The sequence below is a fragment of the Coregonus lavaretus genome, assembly GCF_964263955.1.
Source record: "Coregonus lavaretus genome assembly, chromosome: 25".
In the NCBI taxonomy this organism is placed as follows: domain Eukaryota; kingdom Metazoa; phylum Chordata; class Actinopteri; order Salmoniformes; family Salmonidae; genus Coregonus; species Coregonus lavaretus.
The window spans coordinates 30922408-30940433 of record NC_140012.1 but is presented as its reverse complement, the minus strand read 5'-3'; the positions used below and the strand labels follow the sequence as shown (position 1 = coordinate 30940433).

The following is an 18026-nucleotide window of genomic DNA, read 5'->3' as shown; positions in this document are numbered from 1 at the left end:
ATATGATTAGATGGAGACAGACAGACACTGAGGTGATGGTATCACTGCCAGATCCAGATCTAACACCAGCCCAAATGAGACATATCTCATCTCCAATTTAGCCGGAAGGCATAACTGTGACACTGCAGAGACAAAGAGCGCTCACTCAGTGTAGCGAGCCGAGTCAGATCACCTCGTGGTTTTAGATTAAAACCTCATCATGACCCAATGAATATGAAGAGGGTTGTGGTGGCTCAGAACTGTCTCTATGCCTTTAACTGAGTGACTGTAATGAAGAGTTGCTCTTTGCGGAGAGAGTTGACTGTTGTCTCTATAATATCCTCCCTGAACACAAACACTAGTACAGCATCAAACAAAAGAGTCAGGGTTGGGCCAAGTTTGCTAATATCATTGTGTCAGGTCTGGATGATACTTCACTTGTATTTACACATTGGATTCATTTTCAGTTCCAGCATGTTCTGCTGACAGAAATATCACTGAGGAAAGCGGAGGGAGGCGATGCAGAGGTGTGGGTCTCTGCAGTTGCTGAGCTGGCAGAAAGGGAGTGAGCCAGATAATGTTTTTGGAGGATTAAACTGTGGAAGAAGTCATTTGGAATAAACTAATAATTGTAGAAATAAGAGCAAGAGTGAAAAAAGAAAACCTTGCTAACATGAGTAGTTACTGTTATTGGCAAAACTCTTATGCGAACTCAACCACAACAGGCTAAATCATTCATTCTGGAATTTTAGCAGCTTTGAAGAAAGGTGAATACTGCAAATGTTTAACTAATTTAGAGTGCTAGCACTCTCACAGTTCTTCCTATGATACATCATGTTCTTCACACTGCCTTCTTGCCAGTACAGCAGGTGTTGTTGTTGTGTGTGTGTGTGTGTATATGTTTGTGATGCTTACGTGCCTGTGTGCATGACTGTGTTTGTGTAACAGTGTTCCTTCCGTCCCTCTCCTCGCTCCAACCTGGGCTTGAACCAGGCACCCTCTGCACACATCAACAACAGTCACTCTCGAAGCATCGTTACCTATCAATCCACAAAAGCCGCAGACCTTGCAGAGCAAGGGAAACAACTACTTCAAGGTCTCAGAGCGAGTGACGTCACTGATTGAAACGCTACTAGTGCGCACCGCTAACTAGCTAGCCATTTCACACTGGTTACATCTGCATGTGTAGGAGAGGGAGTGGTAGGACTGTGGAGGGCTTGACTTTTTGGATGTGTAACATCACACCAATCACGCTGCTGCATAATTAAGTAGTTCCTCAACACACACAAACATGACTGAAGTCAAATAAACTTTTGATGATGACTGAAGTCAGTTTACTAACTTACCTGAGCCGAGATGGTGGAATCTTGGCTGATCCATTTTGTTTCTGAAGGGTTTCTGTAGTCATATACAACACACACAAAAAAGATTAAAGTTATAACATCAAATCACATAGGACTGGACTGGACTGGACCCATGGTTCTCAGTCTGTCTGTAGAATACTCAGTATTTGTTGTAGTTCAGTATCAGAATAAGAAACACAGGTCAGTTTGGTCCAGGTGCTCTAGAAAAAACAGGAAGTTCATACAAATTAATTACCATATGATGATATTCACATTGAAATGGAAGCATGAATAATGTAGTATGTGTGTGGGAGTGGATAAGTTCTCCTTGCCCTTGCCTTTATTCATGTGCCCTATGTGCAATATTGCATTAATCTGCAATACCTGCTGTCCATTGATATGCAGTGGCAGCAATGAGGCCAGCGGTCTTCCAGGCAGCCCTGTGCTATCATGTCACTCTGTATTCCCTCAGAGAGAGAGGTGACAGGCGCCTTGCTAAAAGCAGGTTCCACCAAGGAGTGGACAATTACAGTACTCAGTAATGTCTGTCACAACAACCTTGCATTTTGGTATTGAATGAACGCAAAATGTTATTGTTGACAGTAAGTGAGCGTGGCCTGAAATGTTAATGTGAATATGCAAATGTGCTCTGTATTGATTGGGAAACTGCTGTGCTATTATTGAATCGGCCTATATGTCATATTCTGTGAATGAAAGTTCCTAAGGGAGTCAATAATATGGCACACTGTGTGTTGGGCCTAAATAATGTGCCCAGGGGCTTGTGAAAAGTACAATATATTACAATACGTCATACAACAACATTCATAAACATTAGTTGCTGCATAAATCATATTGTCCACCTGTCAATTGCATTCGGGACAATAGAAATACCCACCAGTAATGTGGCCAAATAGGTGAATTAGTGCTGTATTAGTTACACTGACTTAAAATTTAACAACAACAGCAACCCTTAGTTGCACTGACTTAAAATGTAACAACAACAGCAACCCTTAGTTGCACAGACTTTAAATTTAACAACAGCAACCCATAAGGATGCTGCCAAGCTGGCTATGGCACATAATGCTACGTTCGTTTTACACTTTCCAGTAGCATGATAATAATATTTCCGGAAGTCAACCGCAGGCATAGCAAGCCTATAATCAAAATAGTTGACCATCTGAATGGCGAAACTATTAGCCGGTTTGTGTTGAGGGCTTTTCAGGAAGCCTGTAACATACAATAGTTTATCTTTAGCCTATCTTTGGTACATTTTCGATTACATGACAGGTCCAACATTGGCTACTGTCTGTAGCAGCCTGTTATTACAGGCTACTCACCACAGGCGAAGACGCACGAATCCCGAATTGCTTTGTGCTTATTTCCAGATGCGTCCTTCTGTAGCTTCCGTAGTATTTCTTCCATGATAAGACTAAGAGGACAAAATGAGCTATTTTCAAATAAGTGCGATGGTCCAGTTCACGGGCGCAGCATCCCTATTCTCTTATGATGATTCACTCCCAGGCCAGTGATGTAAGACGGAACGTGAGAGGAAGCGTTTATTTACAGCGTCGCATAGCCATTCCAGGGTTTTCGGACTGTTATATATTTATGCGACCTGATCATTCTCATAATGAAACACCTGCATTTTTTGAAAATTACATGCCATTCTTTCTACTGGGCTGTCTTGATTTGAGTATGTATGGCCCATATAATTTCCCCTTAATTCGTTCTGGGAAATCTGAAACTGTGGCCATGGATCTGCTTTGACGGCGGACGCAGGTGGCCTGCGAGAGTGGCTTGCGATTGTGTTTTACAGTTTTAGACCTATGCATGGTAATATTGTTGGGATGAAGATAGTAATATTTCAGAATAAACCATCTATCCCCGAGCCTGAGTTAAATGTAGACATGCAAAACACAGTCGTTCGCCACCCGATCGATTCCATGGAATCTGACTCCATGCATTATATTCCTTCTCACCCTCCATTCAACCGCACCGGCTTCACGGTCGTCACTAGTTACCACAGCCACAAAGTCATAATTATGGCTAAACCCAATGATTTCTATTTACACTAAATTACTAATAGGGGGCGCTGTGTTGAAGCTATCATGCCTCCATCTTGGCACTCCCAGACCATCGTAAAAGCTATATTTTGGAAGCTATAGAAATGAATTAATTCATGTCTACATTAGTTTTTGCCACATTTATTCTATTACAGACACCTTAATGCACACCTTTAACTTTTATATTATGTGAGCTAAACATTAAATAAAAAATGAAAAAAATATATACAAATGTTTTCCTTAAAGAATAATTTTTGGAGTTTACTAATCCCCATACAACAACAAAAATACTTAAATACATATAATTTTGTCCTTAAAACATTTAATTGAAATACTGTAGAATTCCATTCATTCCTATGGAGGACTCCACAAGAGTGCAAGTATGGCCGACCAGTGGCTTCAAAGCCTCTCAATGGCCAATACATAGCATCAGCAATCCAGGAGTGTATTCATCACGGAAACCGTTTACCGTTTAAGAACAAAACGGAAGCAAACAGAGCAAACGGAATTAAACGGGAAGGACCTACCTGAATTTGTCCAATAGAAACTCTCGTTTGTGTTTTCCATTTGGAGAATATTGTTTCTGTGCAACAGAGTCAGCGAAATGTTTACACCCCAGGGTTTATATACATCATTGGCTAAACCCAGCCTATTTCTAAATGTATCTTCTTAAAGATTTTAAACCTAACACTTACCTTAACCCTAACCGTAACCCAATTGCTAACCTTATGCCTAACCCTAACCATTGTTTTCATGAATTCTTACCATAGCACATTTTGACTTTGTGGCTGTGGTAACTAGTGACAACCGGGCTTCACAGTTGCTACCCCCAACACAACGCAAAACAGGACATTTGTAATCCTGAAACATTTTATGGAGTAGCTGCGTGACCTGACCCGCTCGGCGACATTCTATAACCCCGCAGAATGCAACATTGTACCGAAAAACACTATCAAGAAGTAGCTTATTTTGATTTTGGACTCAATGTTGCGTTCTGCATTCACAAACTTGTCATTAAAAAGCAGCCTTATCCACATAGCAAAGGTAAACTCAAAATCTGTATAAGGTTTAGAATAGGCCTATAATATACATTATAGTATAGCCTAATATACAGTGAACAAAAATATAAATGCAACATGTAAAGTGTTGGTCCCATGTTTCATGAGCTAAAATAAAAGATCCCAGACATTTTCTATACGCACAAATGTGTTTACATCCCTGTTAGTGAGGATTTCTCCTTTGCCAAGATAATCCATCCACATGACAAGTGTGGAATTTCAAGAAGCTGATTAACCAGTATGATCATTACACAGGTGCACCTTGTGCTGGGGACAATAAAATGCCACTCTAAAATGTGCACAACACAATGCTACAGATGTCTCAAGTTTTGAGGGAGCGTGCAGTTGGCATGCTGACTGCAGGAATGTCCACCAGAGCTGTTGCCAGAGAATTGAATGTTCATTTTATACCATAATCCGCCTCCAAAGTTGTTTTAGAGAATTTGGCAGTACGTCCAACTGGCCTCACAACCACAGACCACATGTAAACACGCCAGCCAGGACCTCTACATCCGGCTTCTTCACCTGCGGGATCGTCTGAGACCAGCCACCCGGCCAGCTAATGAAACTGTGGGTTTGCACAACCAAAGAATTTCTGTACAAACTGCCAGAAACCGTCTCAGAGAAGCTCATCTGCGTGCTCATCGTCCTCACCAGGGACTTAACCTGACTGCAGTTCGGCGTCATAACCGACTTTAGTGGGCAAATGCTCACCTTCGATGGCCACTGGCATGCTGGAGATGTGTGCTCTTCACGGATTAATCCCAATTTCAACTGTACCAGGCAGAGGGCAGACAGCGTGTATGGTGTTGTGTGGGCGAGCGGTTTGCTGATGTAAATGCTGTGAACAGAGTGCCCCATGGTGGCGGTGGGGTTATGGTATGGGCAGGCATAAACTATGGACAACGAACACAATTGCATTTTATCATTGACAATTTGAATGCACAGAGATACCCTGATGAGATCCTGAGGCCCATTGTCGTGCCATTCATCCACTGCCATCACCTCATGTTTCAGCATGATAATGCAATGCCCCATGTCGCAAGGATCTGTTCACAATTCCTGGAAGCTGAAAATGTCCCAGTTCTTCCATGGCCTGCATATTCACCAGACATGTTACCCATTGAGCATGTTTGGGATGTTCTGGATCAACGTGTTCGATAGCTTGTTCCAGTCAAAAACGTGACTTTCCTGTGTTTTATATCCACACTACGAGGTTGGAATAATACTATGAAATTGTGAAAATGATGATAATGCCCTTTTAATGAAATAACTTTTTGAAAAGATGGCCTGAAATTTCAGCCTGTTTTGGTGGGATGGAGCTTTGGTCTGCCTGGTGACCTATTAATTAGTTAATAGACCAATAAGAAAGAAAGTTCCAAACCTCTCTGCCAATAACAGCTAGTTGTTTTCCTCTTGCTTGAGGAAATGTCTCTTTACCAAGAAGCTATTTTTGTTTATTTTTTACCATTTTATTTTAAAACAATCACAGTAAAAAAAAAAAAAATATTTAACCTTTATTTAACCAGGTAAGCCAGTTGAGAACAAGTTCTCATTTACAACTGCGACCTGGCCAAGATAAAGCAAAGCAGTGCGATAAAAACAACACAGAGTTACATATGGGGTAAACAAAACATAAAGTCAAAAATAGAATAGAAAATATATATACAGTGTGTGCGAATGTAGTAAATTATGGAGGTAAGGCAATAAATAGGCCATAGTGCAAAATAGTTACACTTTCGTATTAACACTGGAATGATAGATGTGCAAAAGATGATGTGCAATTAGAGATACTGGGGTGCAAATTAGCAAAATAAATAACAATATGGGGATGAGGTAGTTGGGTGGGCTAATTTCAGATGTAATTAGGGCTGTGTACAGGTGCAGTGATCGGTAAGCTGCTCTGACAACTGACGCCTAAAGTTAGTGAGGGAGATAAAAGTCTCCAGCTTCAGAGATTTTTGCAGTTCGTTCCAGTCATTGGCAGCAAAGAACTGGTACTTCATTGTTAACCAAAAATGATTTGATATTGAGATAAAAACGGCTGCACTGAGCATTTAATAACCTTCATCATTTATCATTGCCATACTGATTGTACTACTACTTCAACCAATGTGTTTCCTGAAAGAAAGTAGCCTACAGTAGACCTTCAGGTGTCACAAAGAGTCCATACAGTGACTACACCACACTTTATAGCCTGTGTGGCACTGAAGGTGTTACAGTGCGCTGGGTAATATGAAACCGACTCTCAATGGGTTGGGCTTGGAGTTGCTGGTTGGGTTGACTCTCGCCCTTCATACATGACCAGTTTTACAGGTTTATTAAACAGGTTTACTGTGACCTGATTACGTTGCAAACTCGGGTGTGGCTTTTAGATTTGATCAGTAAAAAAGGTGTACACAGACCCAGACGTTATCTGGACGCTCGACCGCTTCTATCTGAACTGTCTTTTCTGTTTGTCGAATATGTTTCGCTGTGGAATTGCGTATCCAAGATGCAGGTGGATCGTACCACTTCTTTTGCTTTTTGCGATTATATTTGATATTATTGCCATTGCTGCTACCTCGGGATGGGTTGAGGACAAGGACGCAAAATCCCACTACGCAAGTATGTGGAGCCAATGTCGAGGGCGGAATGACAACTGGGACTGCAAATCTCTCATGGAATTGTGTAAGTATCATATTGTGGGGGGATTCACTCAACAGCCCTAATCATCGTGACAAGGGAAATACATGTATAGCCTACTGTACAATGGTGTACATGTATTCAGACATGGATTTAGAGACTATTGTGCTGACAGTTACAGGGCTGAATATCATAACTAAAAGCCTACCTATACAGAAAAAATGGGTATTCCACGGATGTATTTAATTAGTTGTTCATTGTTTATAGGGCAATTGCATAGGCCTAGCCTACTTAATAAAAAAGTCCACCATTTGAACAACCTAGTTATTTATTTCTGTCCACATTTTATTTACAAAAAGTCCACCATTTCTTTACAACAAGCAAAGGAATGCTCTGCTGGGAGTTTTTCAATGGCAAAGTGGCAGCCAGCCGGAGTGAACTTTGAACAACACTTTATTTATCCTGGCTGTTTCCCATTCTCTTTAGCCTGTCATTTTCCTAGATAAACCCAACCCGGTAGCTGTTTATTTGTGTTGGTGTTTTCCTCAATTGTACAGGTACTATAATAGATCAACCCTTACATCTCAACTCATGATGGTAATCAGAAAATATTTCTGATCAAGCAAATATCCACGCAGATCCTTTTCTCATACTAAATTACAATGTTGGCTGTAATAAATATATTGTAAGAATAGAAATCATAGCCAATGGCAGGATGTGTCAAACTTTCAACATGAAAGCAATTTTCCCATTCCTAACAATAGAATAGACTAGAACCAAATAGAATAGAATAGAGAATTGCCTTTGAATATTGATGTTAACAGGCAGGATTAATTAATATCAAGATGGCTTTCTCAGTCATGTTCTCAGGGCTATTTTTAGAAGTGTGATGAGTGCCTTTACCAAGCTGGAGAGGTCCTGCCAGACAAGCTGTGGTGAGAAAAGAGAAGTGAGAAAAATTTATCTTTGTCTTCACTGGACAGTGAAAAATATCCATGTCTGGTACATACTGAACACATGCTCTTTCTTACTCAGAACTCAGGAAGTACTGCTGCAGTCAGTCAGTTAGAACAGCTGTATTGTCAATCAGGTAGTAGTCCAAATGGACTAGTAGTTTCAGCCCTCAGTAAACAATGGTTACTTATCAGGAGAGGATAAGGTGGTCACACTTATCCCAGTGTCCTTGCTCAATAAATGGGTTCCTTCCATAAAGACAACCATTCACTTACCCTATACTGTGGGAATGCATAGCCCAGTAGTGAACAAAGCAGACAGGTGGAATTGGACTCATAGAAATGCAATTGGTATAATTGTACCATTCATTTTCATACCATACAAATCAAGGGGAATGATATATTCCTTTTTATTGTGCAGTGTATGTAGAGTCAGTGCTGCTGGTCCAACGTAAACAATGTTTGGGTGAGTGCAGTTGGCTATAATGTCGCATTCTGACTGTTGCCATCAAGGTGAACTAGTATTGGCATATTACCACTGGAACACAACTTTGTTGTGATTAAACAACCTCAGCAGTATGTTGTCAAATCTAAGGGCCACTCCCTGTCCCTTCTTGGGTGTGAACATAGCATGGATGGAGTCTCTGGAATTAGTGGTGTCATGCTGGACTGATGGTGTTATGGGATTTGTTTGTCTTCAAAACCAAACCAGTGTGAACACTTTTCGTTGTATATTGTGTAATAACAAAGTAATTACTACCGTATCAACATTGTATTAACATTGCATCAACATTGTATTAACATTGTCACACAATTTATTAATTGCTTTGAAATTGTATACCATAGTAATGGAGTTGAGCGTTTTTGTGTGATTATTAGTGTTACCCAAATCAGTAGCTGTCATTTAAAACGCATGCTGCATGAATGAAATAAACAACACTCAAAAGTGCACGTATGAACAAAACAGTGCCAAAATGAATTCTAATCGCTGTAGATGACGACTCAACTGATTTAAGCACTTTAAGTTCAGACCCATACTTATTCTAACTAACAGCATTTGATAGCCATTGGTTGTTTATTTTGAACTTGATTCGGAAAGACACAAGACAGATGTTCCCCATCTGGAGAGTATTAACACTGTCCGGTCTATTTGTCAGCTACCATCGGCCCTGTAAGCTGTCCACACCACACGGTTTGGATTGGATTTGCTCACTGACACTAACATTTAAAGAGATCCTTTGCAACAGTCACACAACGGTAACAGTTGGCTACTAATACACCAAAATTGTTATCAAACATGGACTTGAGATCCAGAAATGCACATCACTGTGAGTGTCTCTGTGTGAGAATACTTACATTTTCTGACCACAAAAAACATGGCTACTATCCATTCTCACACCACCGCTCTGTAGTTCTATTAAATGTTTGAATGATACTCTCTACAATATGTTTTAGTACACATGGAATAAAACTTGATAGACTAGGACCCCATTGTTTGTTAGAGGCAAGTTAGTGCATGACTGCAGTGCCTGAGGCTTAGGTGTAGGCTGCCTGCCATTTGACCCTGAAGTCAGAGAGAGAGAGTGAATAATTTAAGGTGTGAGCTCTGCATGTGCATGCAACAGATGTGAACATGTCAGTTAATAACCTACCACCTATAATTAATTACATTAGACATTTTAGTAATTTATCCAGAGCAACTTAATGTGTGTTGAAATACCATACAGTTGTGATACTGTAGAACAAATGTTTGTTGCACATTGCAATGAAACCTATCAGTGCAATGAAACCACTTTATCTTCCTGTGGACACTCCTTCATTGTGCTGAAGGGCTGCAGTTGTTCTTGGGAGAATGTGATGTTACGTAATAGAAAAAACAGTTGTTACAATTTCTGTTTATTGAATGTACCTTTATCAGTTTTCAAGATATTTCAAAATGTAGGGCTATGTGTAAAGAGTTATTTGTGTCAAGTATAGTCAAACCACGTGTGTACAACTGGAAATGCATTATGCAATTGCATGTCAAGTGCTTTGCTAAAAAAAATCCACTTTCCCAAAAATCACTCCAATATCTCCGAACCTCTTATCCTTCAAATTCCAAAACACATTTAATTCTAGCTCCATAATATACAGATGTAGGATCTTAATTTGAGCCATTTTGCTACAGCAGGAAAATAATTATTCAACAACAGGAAATGTGAATTATTATGTGGATTATAATTAATGGACATTTTTGTAGGGGTTGATACATGTTTAGTAAGGGAAAATCAAGTCTGAAATTTCAAAGTGGAAATTACAAATTTCAGAAGCCTTTTAAAATCTCAAATACACTACAAGTTTTACATTTCCTGCATTGCAGGAAAGTTCTCCTGCAACAGGGTGATCAAATTAAAACCCTACATCTGTACTTACCAGCTCAAAAGTATATAGGGATTTAACAATCTTTCTAGAAATATGTTTAGAGTATTGTCTATAGATACTAAACACTGTTTGTTGATGTGTTTTCAGCTTGGGCCCAGGCTGTGGCAGCTCTTATGATCATCGGCCTCATCATCCTCATCATCGCTTTCATCATCTCCTGTATCGCCCTCTGCTGCACCCTCAACATCAGCCTGCTGCCTGTCATTGGGGCCCTGCTCTTCATCACTGGTAAGATACACAAAACGTTTCTGTTGTTCTTGGGGCAGTTTTCCGGATTAATCTTACTCCTGGACTGAAAAGCAATCTCCATTGAAAATGCTTTTTAGTCCAGTATTAGGCTTAATCTGTGTCAGGGAAACCGCCCCCTTATGTTTTCTACTTCAAGTGTCTGGGCTAATGGAGGACAGGTTAGTTATTGAAGACAAGAGTAGTGAAATATTAACAACTGCCTTGTCTTTGTGAATTCGGCCTGCCTCAAAATGTCTGGCTTCAAGCCTCAAACTACAAACACTCTCATACTTTATTGTGTTCTATGCTCCTCCATGTTCAGATGGTGCTCAAGTAGGATGCCAACCATAGCTACTGTAGAGTTGGAGAGTCCTAAAGCTAGTCTTCCTCTGATTTCAAATCAAATCAAATCGTATTGGTCACATACACATATTTAGCAGATGTTATTGCAGGTGTAGTGAAATGCTTGTGTTTCTAGCTCCAACAGTGCAGTAATATCTAACAATTCACAACAATACACACACATCTAAAATTTGAACCATTGCCAAGGACAAGAGGGAGTGGGAGTTGTTTGTGTCCCTACTCTGCTCTGAGGTTCAGGGAAGAAGGGCTGTGGTATGGCGTTGCCATGGAACCTGGGAGAATGTTCAACGTCTGGCTGAGTCACAGCACTGATAGTGAGATCATAGGGCATTGAGAATGACCACTCCCCACCCTCACCACTCCCCCTGCCCCCCTTCTGCAGCTGTCACCCTAGTGTGAAACCTGATAGCCCAGCCCTGCCTATGCCTAGAGGGAAAGAGAGAGGCTACACAGTCAGTCAGAATTACACTGAAACTTTCTGTCAGACATAGCTGAATCATAGAGCTGTCTGAGTATAAAGCTGATGCATAGTCCTATTATGGGAATTATTGTGTTTTGCTAGTGTTTAGAGTATAGTAAATAATTATTACTATTTAGAACTAGTTCTGACTGGATCATTACTACCTGTGGACATAAAATAGTAACAGTAGTATCATCGCTATGTGTGATACTTTGTTTGATCCCACTTTGTTTGTGATTCGCCATCCATACAGTGAAAGTGTAAAAGATGAGTCTCAGTTTCTCAACTTTACCTCACAGTACACTTTTTACCGATTTCCTTGACTTAGTTACCCAGCTTCTAATTTAAATGACACAGATCTGGTGGTTTTGTCTAAGCCCATTAAGCTACAGTACCCACGTACAAAACTATTTCACACACACACCTAAACGCTAGTTTTGGCAGGCTCTCACAAATGTATGTGTCACAGTTCCACAAAGTCAGCCTCCTCCCCTGTTCGGAATGATCCACCACTGACAAACCTCTCTGTTCTGTCTGTTCTTCACCACAGTGGTCATTCAGTTCATCGCCCTCATCATCTACCCAGTCAAGTTCAATGACCTGATCTTCGAGGGCCACTACGACTACACCTGGGCCTATGGCTTCGGTTGGGGGGCCACCATCCTCACCATCGGCTGTGGGATTCTCTTCTGCTGCCTGCCTCGCTACGAGGACGAGCTCACAGGCCTCGCCAAGACCAAATACATCTATACCTCAGCTTAGAGGAACCACGGACACCCGCAGGCTACATCTCAATAGTCTGAAGTGGCTTCCCTTCTCCGCATCTCCTTCCCTTCATCTACACTGATGAAAACACAGGATAGGTGAAAGCAAAATAGTGGACACCTGCCAGGTTCTTTCACATCAGTGCAGATGAAGGACAGGAGACAAGGAGACAAGGAGACAAGGAGAGGAAGCCCACTTTAGACTATTGAGATGCAGCCCCAGGACAGAAGCACCTCTGCCACCACAGAGGACAGAGGACACTGACACTTAGACATATCATTGGACGTTAATTTAGTCATTTCCAACAACGCTGAATGCCCTCTCCGTTGGAAGGATCCCATAGATGTGTATCTCTGTCTAACGCCCTATTTCCGACCCTATACTGACCCCCATATTGATTTGAGTGGCCCACATGTTACCAAGGGAGGCTGCCAAGTATGGCTATTCCAGAGGCTTTGTTTCTATCACATTGGATGTTTTCCACGTTTTACGTTTGTGTAGAGTAGTTGAAGTGACCTAGATGCAATATTGCAGATTATACATAAAACATTTACATAATCCTCCACAACCTTATCCAGACCCTTGCTATAATTCTCCATTGTAAATTAGTTCAATGCAAAATCACAGAAGTGCACTTAATATCAATGTTAAGGAGTCCATCGTTTAGAGTTTATGGATTATGTCAAGTGTTCTAACCAGCTGAGTGAGAGGGCGTATGTCCTACACACAATGCTAATGTATTTGACTGCAGGATTGTTATTTGGTCTCATATGGATGTTTTAAGATGTTGCTTTTGATAGCTTTATTCACTTTAATTCTAATTTGAATTGTTGAGGCCATTGAATGGCTAAACTGAATTATTGTAAGTATAGTAGAGAAAATGGACTGCAGGGCTCTCCAACCCTGTTCCTGGAGAGATACCATCCTGTAGGTTTTCACTCCAACCCTAATATAGCACACCTGATTCTAATAATTAGCTAGTTGATAAGCTGAATCAGGTTAGTTACAACTGGGGCTGGAGCAAAAACCTACAGGAGGTAGCTCCCCAGGAACAGGGTTGGAGAGCCCTGCTGTACAGTATGGTGCAAGGAAGAGACATGTGTTTTTGCTTTTATTCAATTAGTTTAAGAATTCCGTTTATAGTCATTGTATTATGCAACACAAAGCTGTATCTTAATGCAAGATATTTTGTCCTTTTTTCTATTTTAGTTTTCTTACTCCAACAAGGACAATTTTCTTGATTGAATATGAATGGGTATGACAATGGGTATTGCTGTATTGTATTGTTAGTGACACCTTTTGAAACCTAAAACACAAATAAAGGGAAAAATACAACGTTATTAAAACATCATTTTATGTGCTGTTAATGGTAACCAACTTGAAGCACCCAACCACAGATTGACGTACAGTTCATTTAGCATTTGACTTATTAAGTCTTGTAGGAGACAATGTAATCTCTTTCAACAGCATCAAGAGAGCCCTATGAGTCTGCTACACAAGGCTAGTAGTGTAATGTCATACTAAGACGTGCCTTCATTTTTCATCAAATGTGTTGTTGACCTATTGAATAGGACTTTCTATGGACTCATAACTCATCAAGTCATATATCAATTGAAATAGAAAAGGTCATATCGATATTCAATAACATTCTGGTAACCATCTTTGTTTATTTAGTAGTTTAAATATACAATTTTCAGCAGTGTGTCCTTTTAATGCAATAAATAGTTTTTTTTCACAAGTTATATCTTCAGACTTCTTGTATGTGTGTATGTGCGTGTCCATGTGTGTGTATGTACAGAACCAGTCAAAAGTTTGGACACACCTACTCATTCAAGGGTTTTTCTTTATTTTTACTATTTTCTACATTGTAGAATAATAGTGAAGACATCGAAACTATGAAATAACACATATGGAATCATGTAATAACCAAAAAAGTGTTAAACAAATCAAAATAGATTTTAGATTTTAGATTCTTCAAAGTAGCCACCCTTTGCCTTGATGACAGCTTTGCACACTCTTGGCATTTGCTCAACCAGCTTTACCTGGAATGCTTTTCCAACAGTCTTGAAGGACTTCCTGTTCAAATATTTTTTATTGAACACACACAAGAATGGTGTATAGGTATGAAAGACATGTGTACAGTTCTTATCTAAACATAAGAGAACAGACATGAACAACAAGACCCAGAGTTCTGGACACAAAACAAATATTACAAAACACGACATACAGAACAGGGACAGGTAGAAAGAAAAAGGGTAGATGTAACCCCCCCACTTATACCCCCCTTTATCCCCCCCCCCCCCCCCCCCCCCATTCCACCCTATTCCCCTCCCGACTGCTCGAGTGTCGGGGCCAGCACACGCTGCCCAAAGATAGATTACAATATGACAATTGAGAGTGCGTTAAAAAGTACAAATTCACAGCACCGACTGGTCCAGGTAAGAGAGGAAAGGCTGCCAGATTTGATCAAATGTTGATAATTTATTGTTCAGAATATATCTAATTCTTTCTATGTGTACAGTTTTTGCCACTTTGCTGAGCCATAATTTGGTAGAGGGCGCTTCCCTCCTTTTCCAAAACAACAAGATTAATTTTTTTGCCGAGATGAGACTGTAAGAGATGAGTTGTTTTTGGGAGTTGGTTAATCCGTTTAGGGAATCGGACACTCCCAGGATTATCAAAAGCGGGTCTGGGTCTATTGAAGTCTCCAGAACTTCAGAGAGGACCCCAAATATTCCACACCAATAACCATACAGACTAGAGCATAGGGCAAAGCAGTGGAGTAGTGTACCCTGCTCAGCCTGACATTTATCACACATAGGGGATGTATCAGGAAATATCCTATGCAGTTTAGTTTTGGAATAGTGTAATCTGTGTAATACCTTAAATTGTATGAGACGATGTCTGGAGTTAATGGAGCAGGTGTGGATATACTCCAAGCTATCCTCCCAGTCTGCCACCGAAATATCAGTCCCTAGTTCTTCCTCCCATTTTGCCTTAATGGCATCTGTAGAGGGTGCGCTAACAGATTGAAAAGCGTCATATAGACGAGATATCAGTTTGTCTGAGGTGGGGCATATTTTTATGCATCCGTCAAACATGGAAGGTTTAGCATTCTCAAATGTTGGGAGGTGTTTTCTAACATAGTCTCTAATTTGTAGGTATCTGAAAAAGTTACTTCTGGGAAGGTTATAAGTTTCCCTCAGCACTTCAAAGGAAGCAAAGGTCCCTCCTATATATAAATCCCCTATGGTACTTATCCCCAACTCTCCCCATCGCTCAAAGGTGTTATCAAGGTTAGAGGGGGCAAAGGAGGGATTCCTGGCAACAGGGAGCATGAATGATATTGGTCTAAGCTCAAAGTGGACTTTAATTTGCTTCCAGATTCGGACTGTGCTATGTATAATAGGATTGTTATGGTAAAGTGACATCTCCAGATTAACAGGTGACAAAATCACGGCACCAATAGAGAAGGGGTGACACTCCTCCCGCTCCATGCTAAGCCAGCTGGATGGCGGGGTTGCGTCATCCAGCAAAAACGTAACAGCGCGGAGGTTAGCGGCCCAATAGTAAAATATAAAATTTGGGAGAGACAATCCTCCTTCCATCTTGGATTTACATAGGTGTTTTTTACCTATCCTGTGTGTTTTATAATCCCAGATGAAAGGATTGATAATAGAGTCCAGTTGTTTATGAAATGATTTAGGTATGAATACTGGGATGTTCTGGTATAGGTAGAGCAGTTGTGGGAGGAAGACCATTTTAATGGCATTAATTCTTCCGAGCAGAGAAATTGGGAGAGTCCTCCAAAACTGTATGTTTGCCTTGAGATTTTGCATCAGAGAAGGGAAATTCTCTTTAAATAGTAAGGAGTATTGTTTGGTAACTACAATTCCAAGGTAGATACATTTTTCTGAAGATAACTTAACTGGAAGATGTTCTAGCCAGGAGGTGTTTTGCAACCGTATGGGCATTAACTCACTCTTGTTCCAATTTATTCTGTATCCCGAGAAGGTACCAAACAAATTAATCACCTCAAGAATAGCTGGAATACTAGCTTGGGGTTATGTTACATAGAGGAGAATATCATCTGCGTATAGGGAAATCTTATTTAGAGTATCTTTAGTATTATAGCCGTGTATTGCTGAATGAGATCTGATCGCTTGAGCGAGAGGTTCAATAATTAGGGCGAAGAGCATAGGCGACAGCGCACAACCCTGCCTTGTCCCTCTGTGAAGGTTAAATCGGGGCGACATTGATTGGTTAGTGAGTATTCTCGCACAGGGGTTCCTATATAGAAGCTGGATCCAATTTATGAACCCATCTCCAATATTAAATTTCTGTAGGACCTTGAATAGATAGGGCCACTCAACTTGGTCAAAGGCCTTTTCGGCGTCAAGAGATATAACGGCAAGGACCACGTTAGGTAACCTCTGAGAATACATAATGTTGAAGAGGCGCCTGAGATTGAAGAATGAGTTTCTATTAGGGATAAAGCCGGTCTGGTCCGAATGGACCAATTTGCCAATTAAAGTGCTAAGCCTGTTAGCCAGAGTTTTTGCTAAAATCTTTTGGTCTGTATTAAGGAGGGATATTGGTCTTTATGACCCTACCTCTTCCGGATCTTTACCCTTCTTATGTATAACTGTAATAAATGCCTCATCCAAAGTAGATGGGAGAGCTCCATCCTCATTGGCCCGAACCAACATTTTGTGCAGGTAGGGAGATAGCATGTTGCTGAATGTTTTATAGAATTCACCAGGGTATCCATCTGGGCCCGGGGTCTTGCCACTCTTTAGAGATTTAATTGTTTCTCTAATTTCTTCAAGAGATATTTCCTTATTCAGGAAGTTAGAGTCTTCCTGGTTCAGGGCAGGAAGATTACAGTCCTCCAAAAAGTTTTGCATAATTAAGGGGTTAGGATCCGCTTTAGATGTATATAGAGTCTCATAAAACTGACGGAATCTGTCATTGATGTCTTTGGGGGAGGAGAGTAATTCCCCAGATGCAGATTTAACTTTGTGAATCATTCGGTCACTCACGTTTTTTCGAAGTTGTCTGGCGAGTAATTTGTGTGGTTTGTCACCAAACTCAAAATATTTTTGCTTGGCATAGAGAAAAGATTTAGCAATTTTAGCCGAGAGGATCTGATTGTATTTAAATTTTAAAGACATAATTTGTTTATGTTTCTCCATAGATGGATGTCTAGCATTCTCCCTATCCAGTAAGTGAATTTGTCCCTCCAGTTCTACCAATTTTTTTCTGTTTTGCCTACTCCTGGCAGCAGTGGCGGCTCCTGAAAAAATTCTCAGGGGGGGCAATTTTTCTGATGATTTAGGTGACCTACACACATTTTAAAAAAGATATGTCCAGCAACAACATGAAGACAGGGGCAGCATATAAGTCAATACCAGAAGCATTTATTGACTGATCTCAAAAGTGTTGGCTTACCAGGGTTGGTGGAGCCCTCAGTTTCATCTTTGCCTCGCAAAGCTAACTCAAACACTCCGCAAAACTTCACACACTGGATTAGCCGGCTGAGGATGTGGCGGTTCTTGCTAATGTCGTAGTAAATATATTTGTTATAGTGAATATGGAATATGATATGTTGAGTAAAATGTTGTGCTAAGATCTATTTAGGTCAGGAGCTGGTTATAAGTTCTGTTCCTATCCAATAACAATGGACAAAAGGGTCCTATCTTGTCAGCCTTGTCAGCAGGTGGCCAAGGACAACACCCACGCCATAGGCCTCTCAGTTCTTCCAACTC

The 18026-nt window shown here is 40.6% G+C and overlaps 2 protein-coding genes across 6 annotated transcripts in view; one reads left to right on the top strand and one right to left on the bottom strand.

The window, feature by feature from the left end:
* The window catches only part of LOC311100782 (brefeldin A-inhibited guanine nucleotide-exchange protein 3-like), a gene marked incomplete at its 3' end in the record, with an annotated part of 42872 nt that extends 40125 nt beyond the window's left edge, over window positions 1–2747 (bottom strand). The window contains exons 1-2 of the mRNA XM_084141744.1: window positions 2660–2747; window positions 1326–1377 (exon numbers count right to left, since the gene is read on the bottom strand). Of these exons, the coding sequence (XP_083997870.1) occupies window positions 1326–1377; window positions 2660–2744 (137 nt within the window). The 5' untranslated portion in view covers window positions 2745–2747. The remainder of the gene's footprint in view (window positions 1–1325; window positions 1378–2659) is intronic.
* A 4001-nt stretch (window positions 2748–6748) lies between these two features.
* On the top strand, window positions 6749–14000 carry LOC311101195 (p53 apoptosis effector related to PMP-22-like). Of its 5 annotated transcripts, none has more exons than XR_014609890.1 (4): window positions 6750–7113; window positions 10530–10670; window positions 12044–13129; window positions 13314–14000. XR_014609890.1 is itself a non-coding variant. In XM_084142295.1 (3 exons), the coding sequence occupies exons 1-3, from the start codon at window positions 6909–6911 to the stop codon at window positions 12253–12255; spliced, it is 558 nt and encodes a 185-aa protein (XP_083998421.1). In that variant the 5' UTR covers window positions 6749–6908; the 3' UTR covers window positions 12256–14000. The 5 variants fall into 5 exon arrangements, 1 of the variants encoding a protein (XP_083998421.1); XR_014609891.1 differs by having other exon boundaries at window positions 6769–7113; window positions 12044–12620; window positions 13322–14000; XR_014609892.1 differs by having other exon boundaries at window positions 6769–7113; window positions 13308–14000.
* The last annotated feature ends 4026 nt before the right edge of the window (window positions 14001–18026 follow it).

Coding starts and splice junctions, on each gene's coding strand:
- LOC311101195 (XM_084142295.1), top strand. CDS start 6,909: ATGTTTCGCTGTGGAATTGCGTATCCAAGATGCAGGTGGATCGTACCA. Junction 7,114..10,529: donor CAAATCTCTCATGGAATTGT/GTAAGTATCATA, acceptor ATGTGTTTTCAG/CTTGGGCCCAGGCTGTGGCA. Junction 10,671..12,043: donor GGCCCTGCTCTTCATCACTG/GTAAGATACACA, acceptor TCTTCACCACAG/TGGTCATTCAGTTCATCGCC.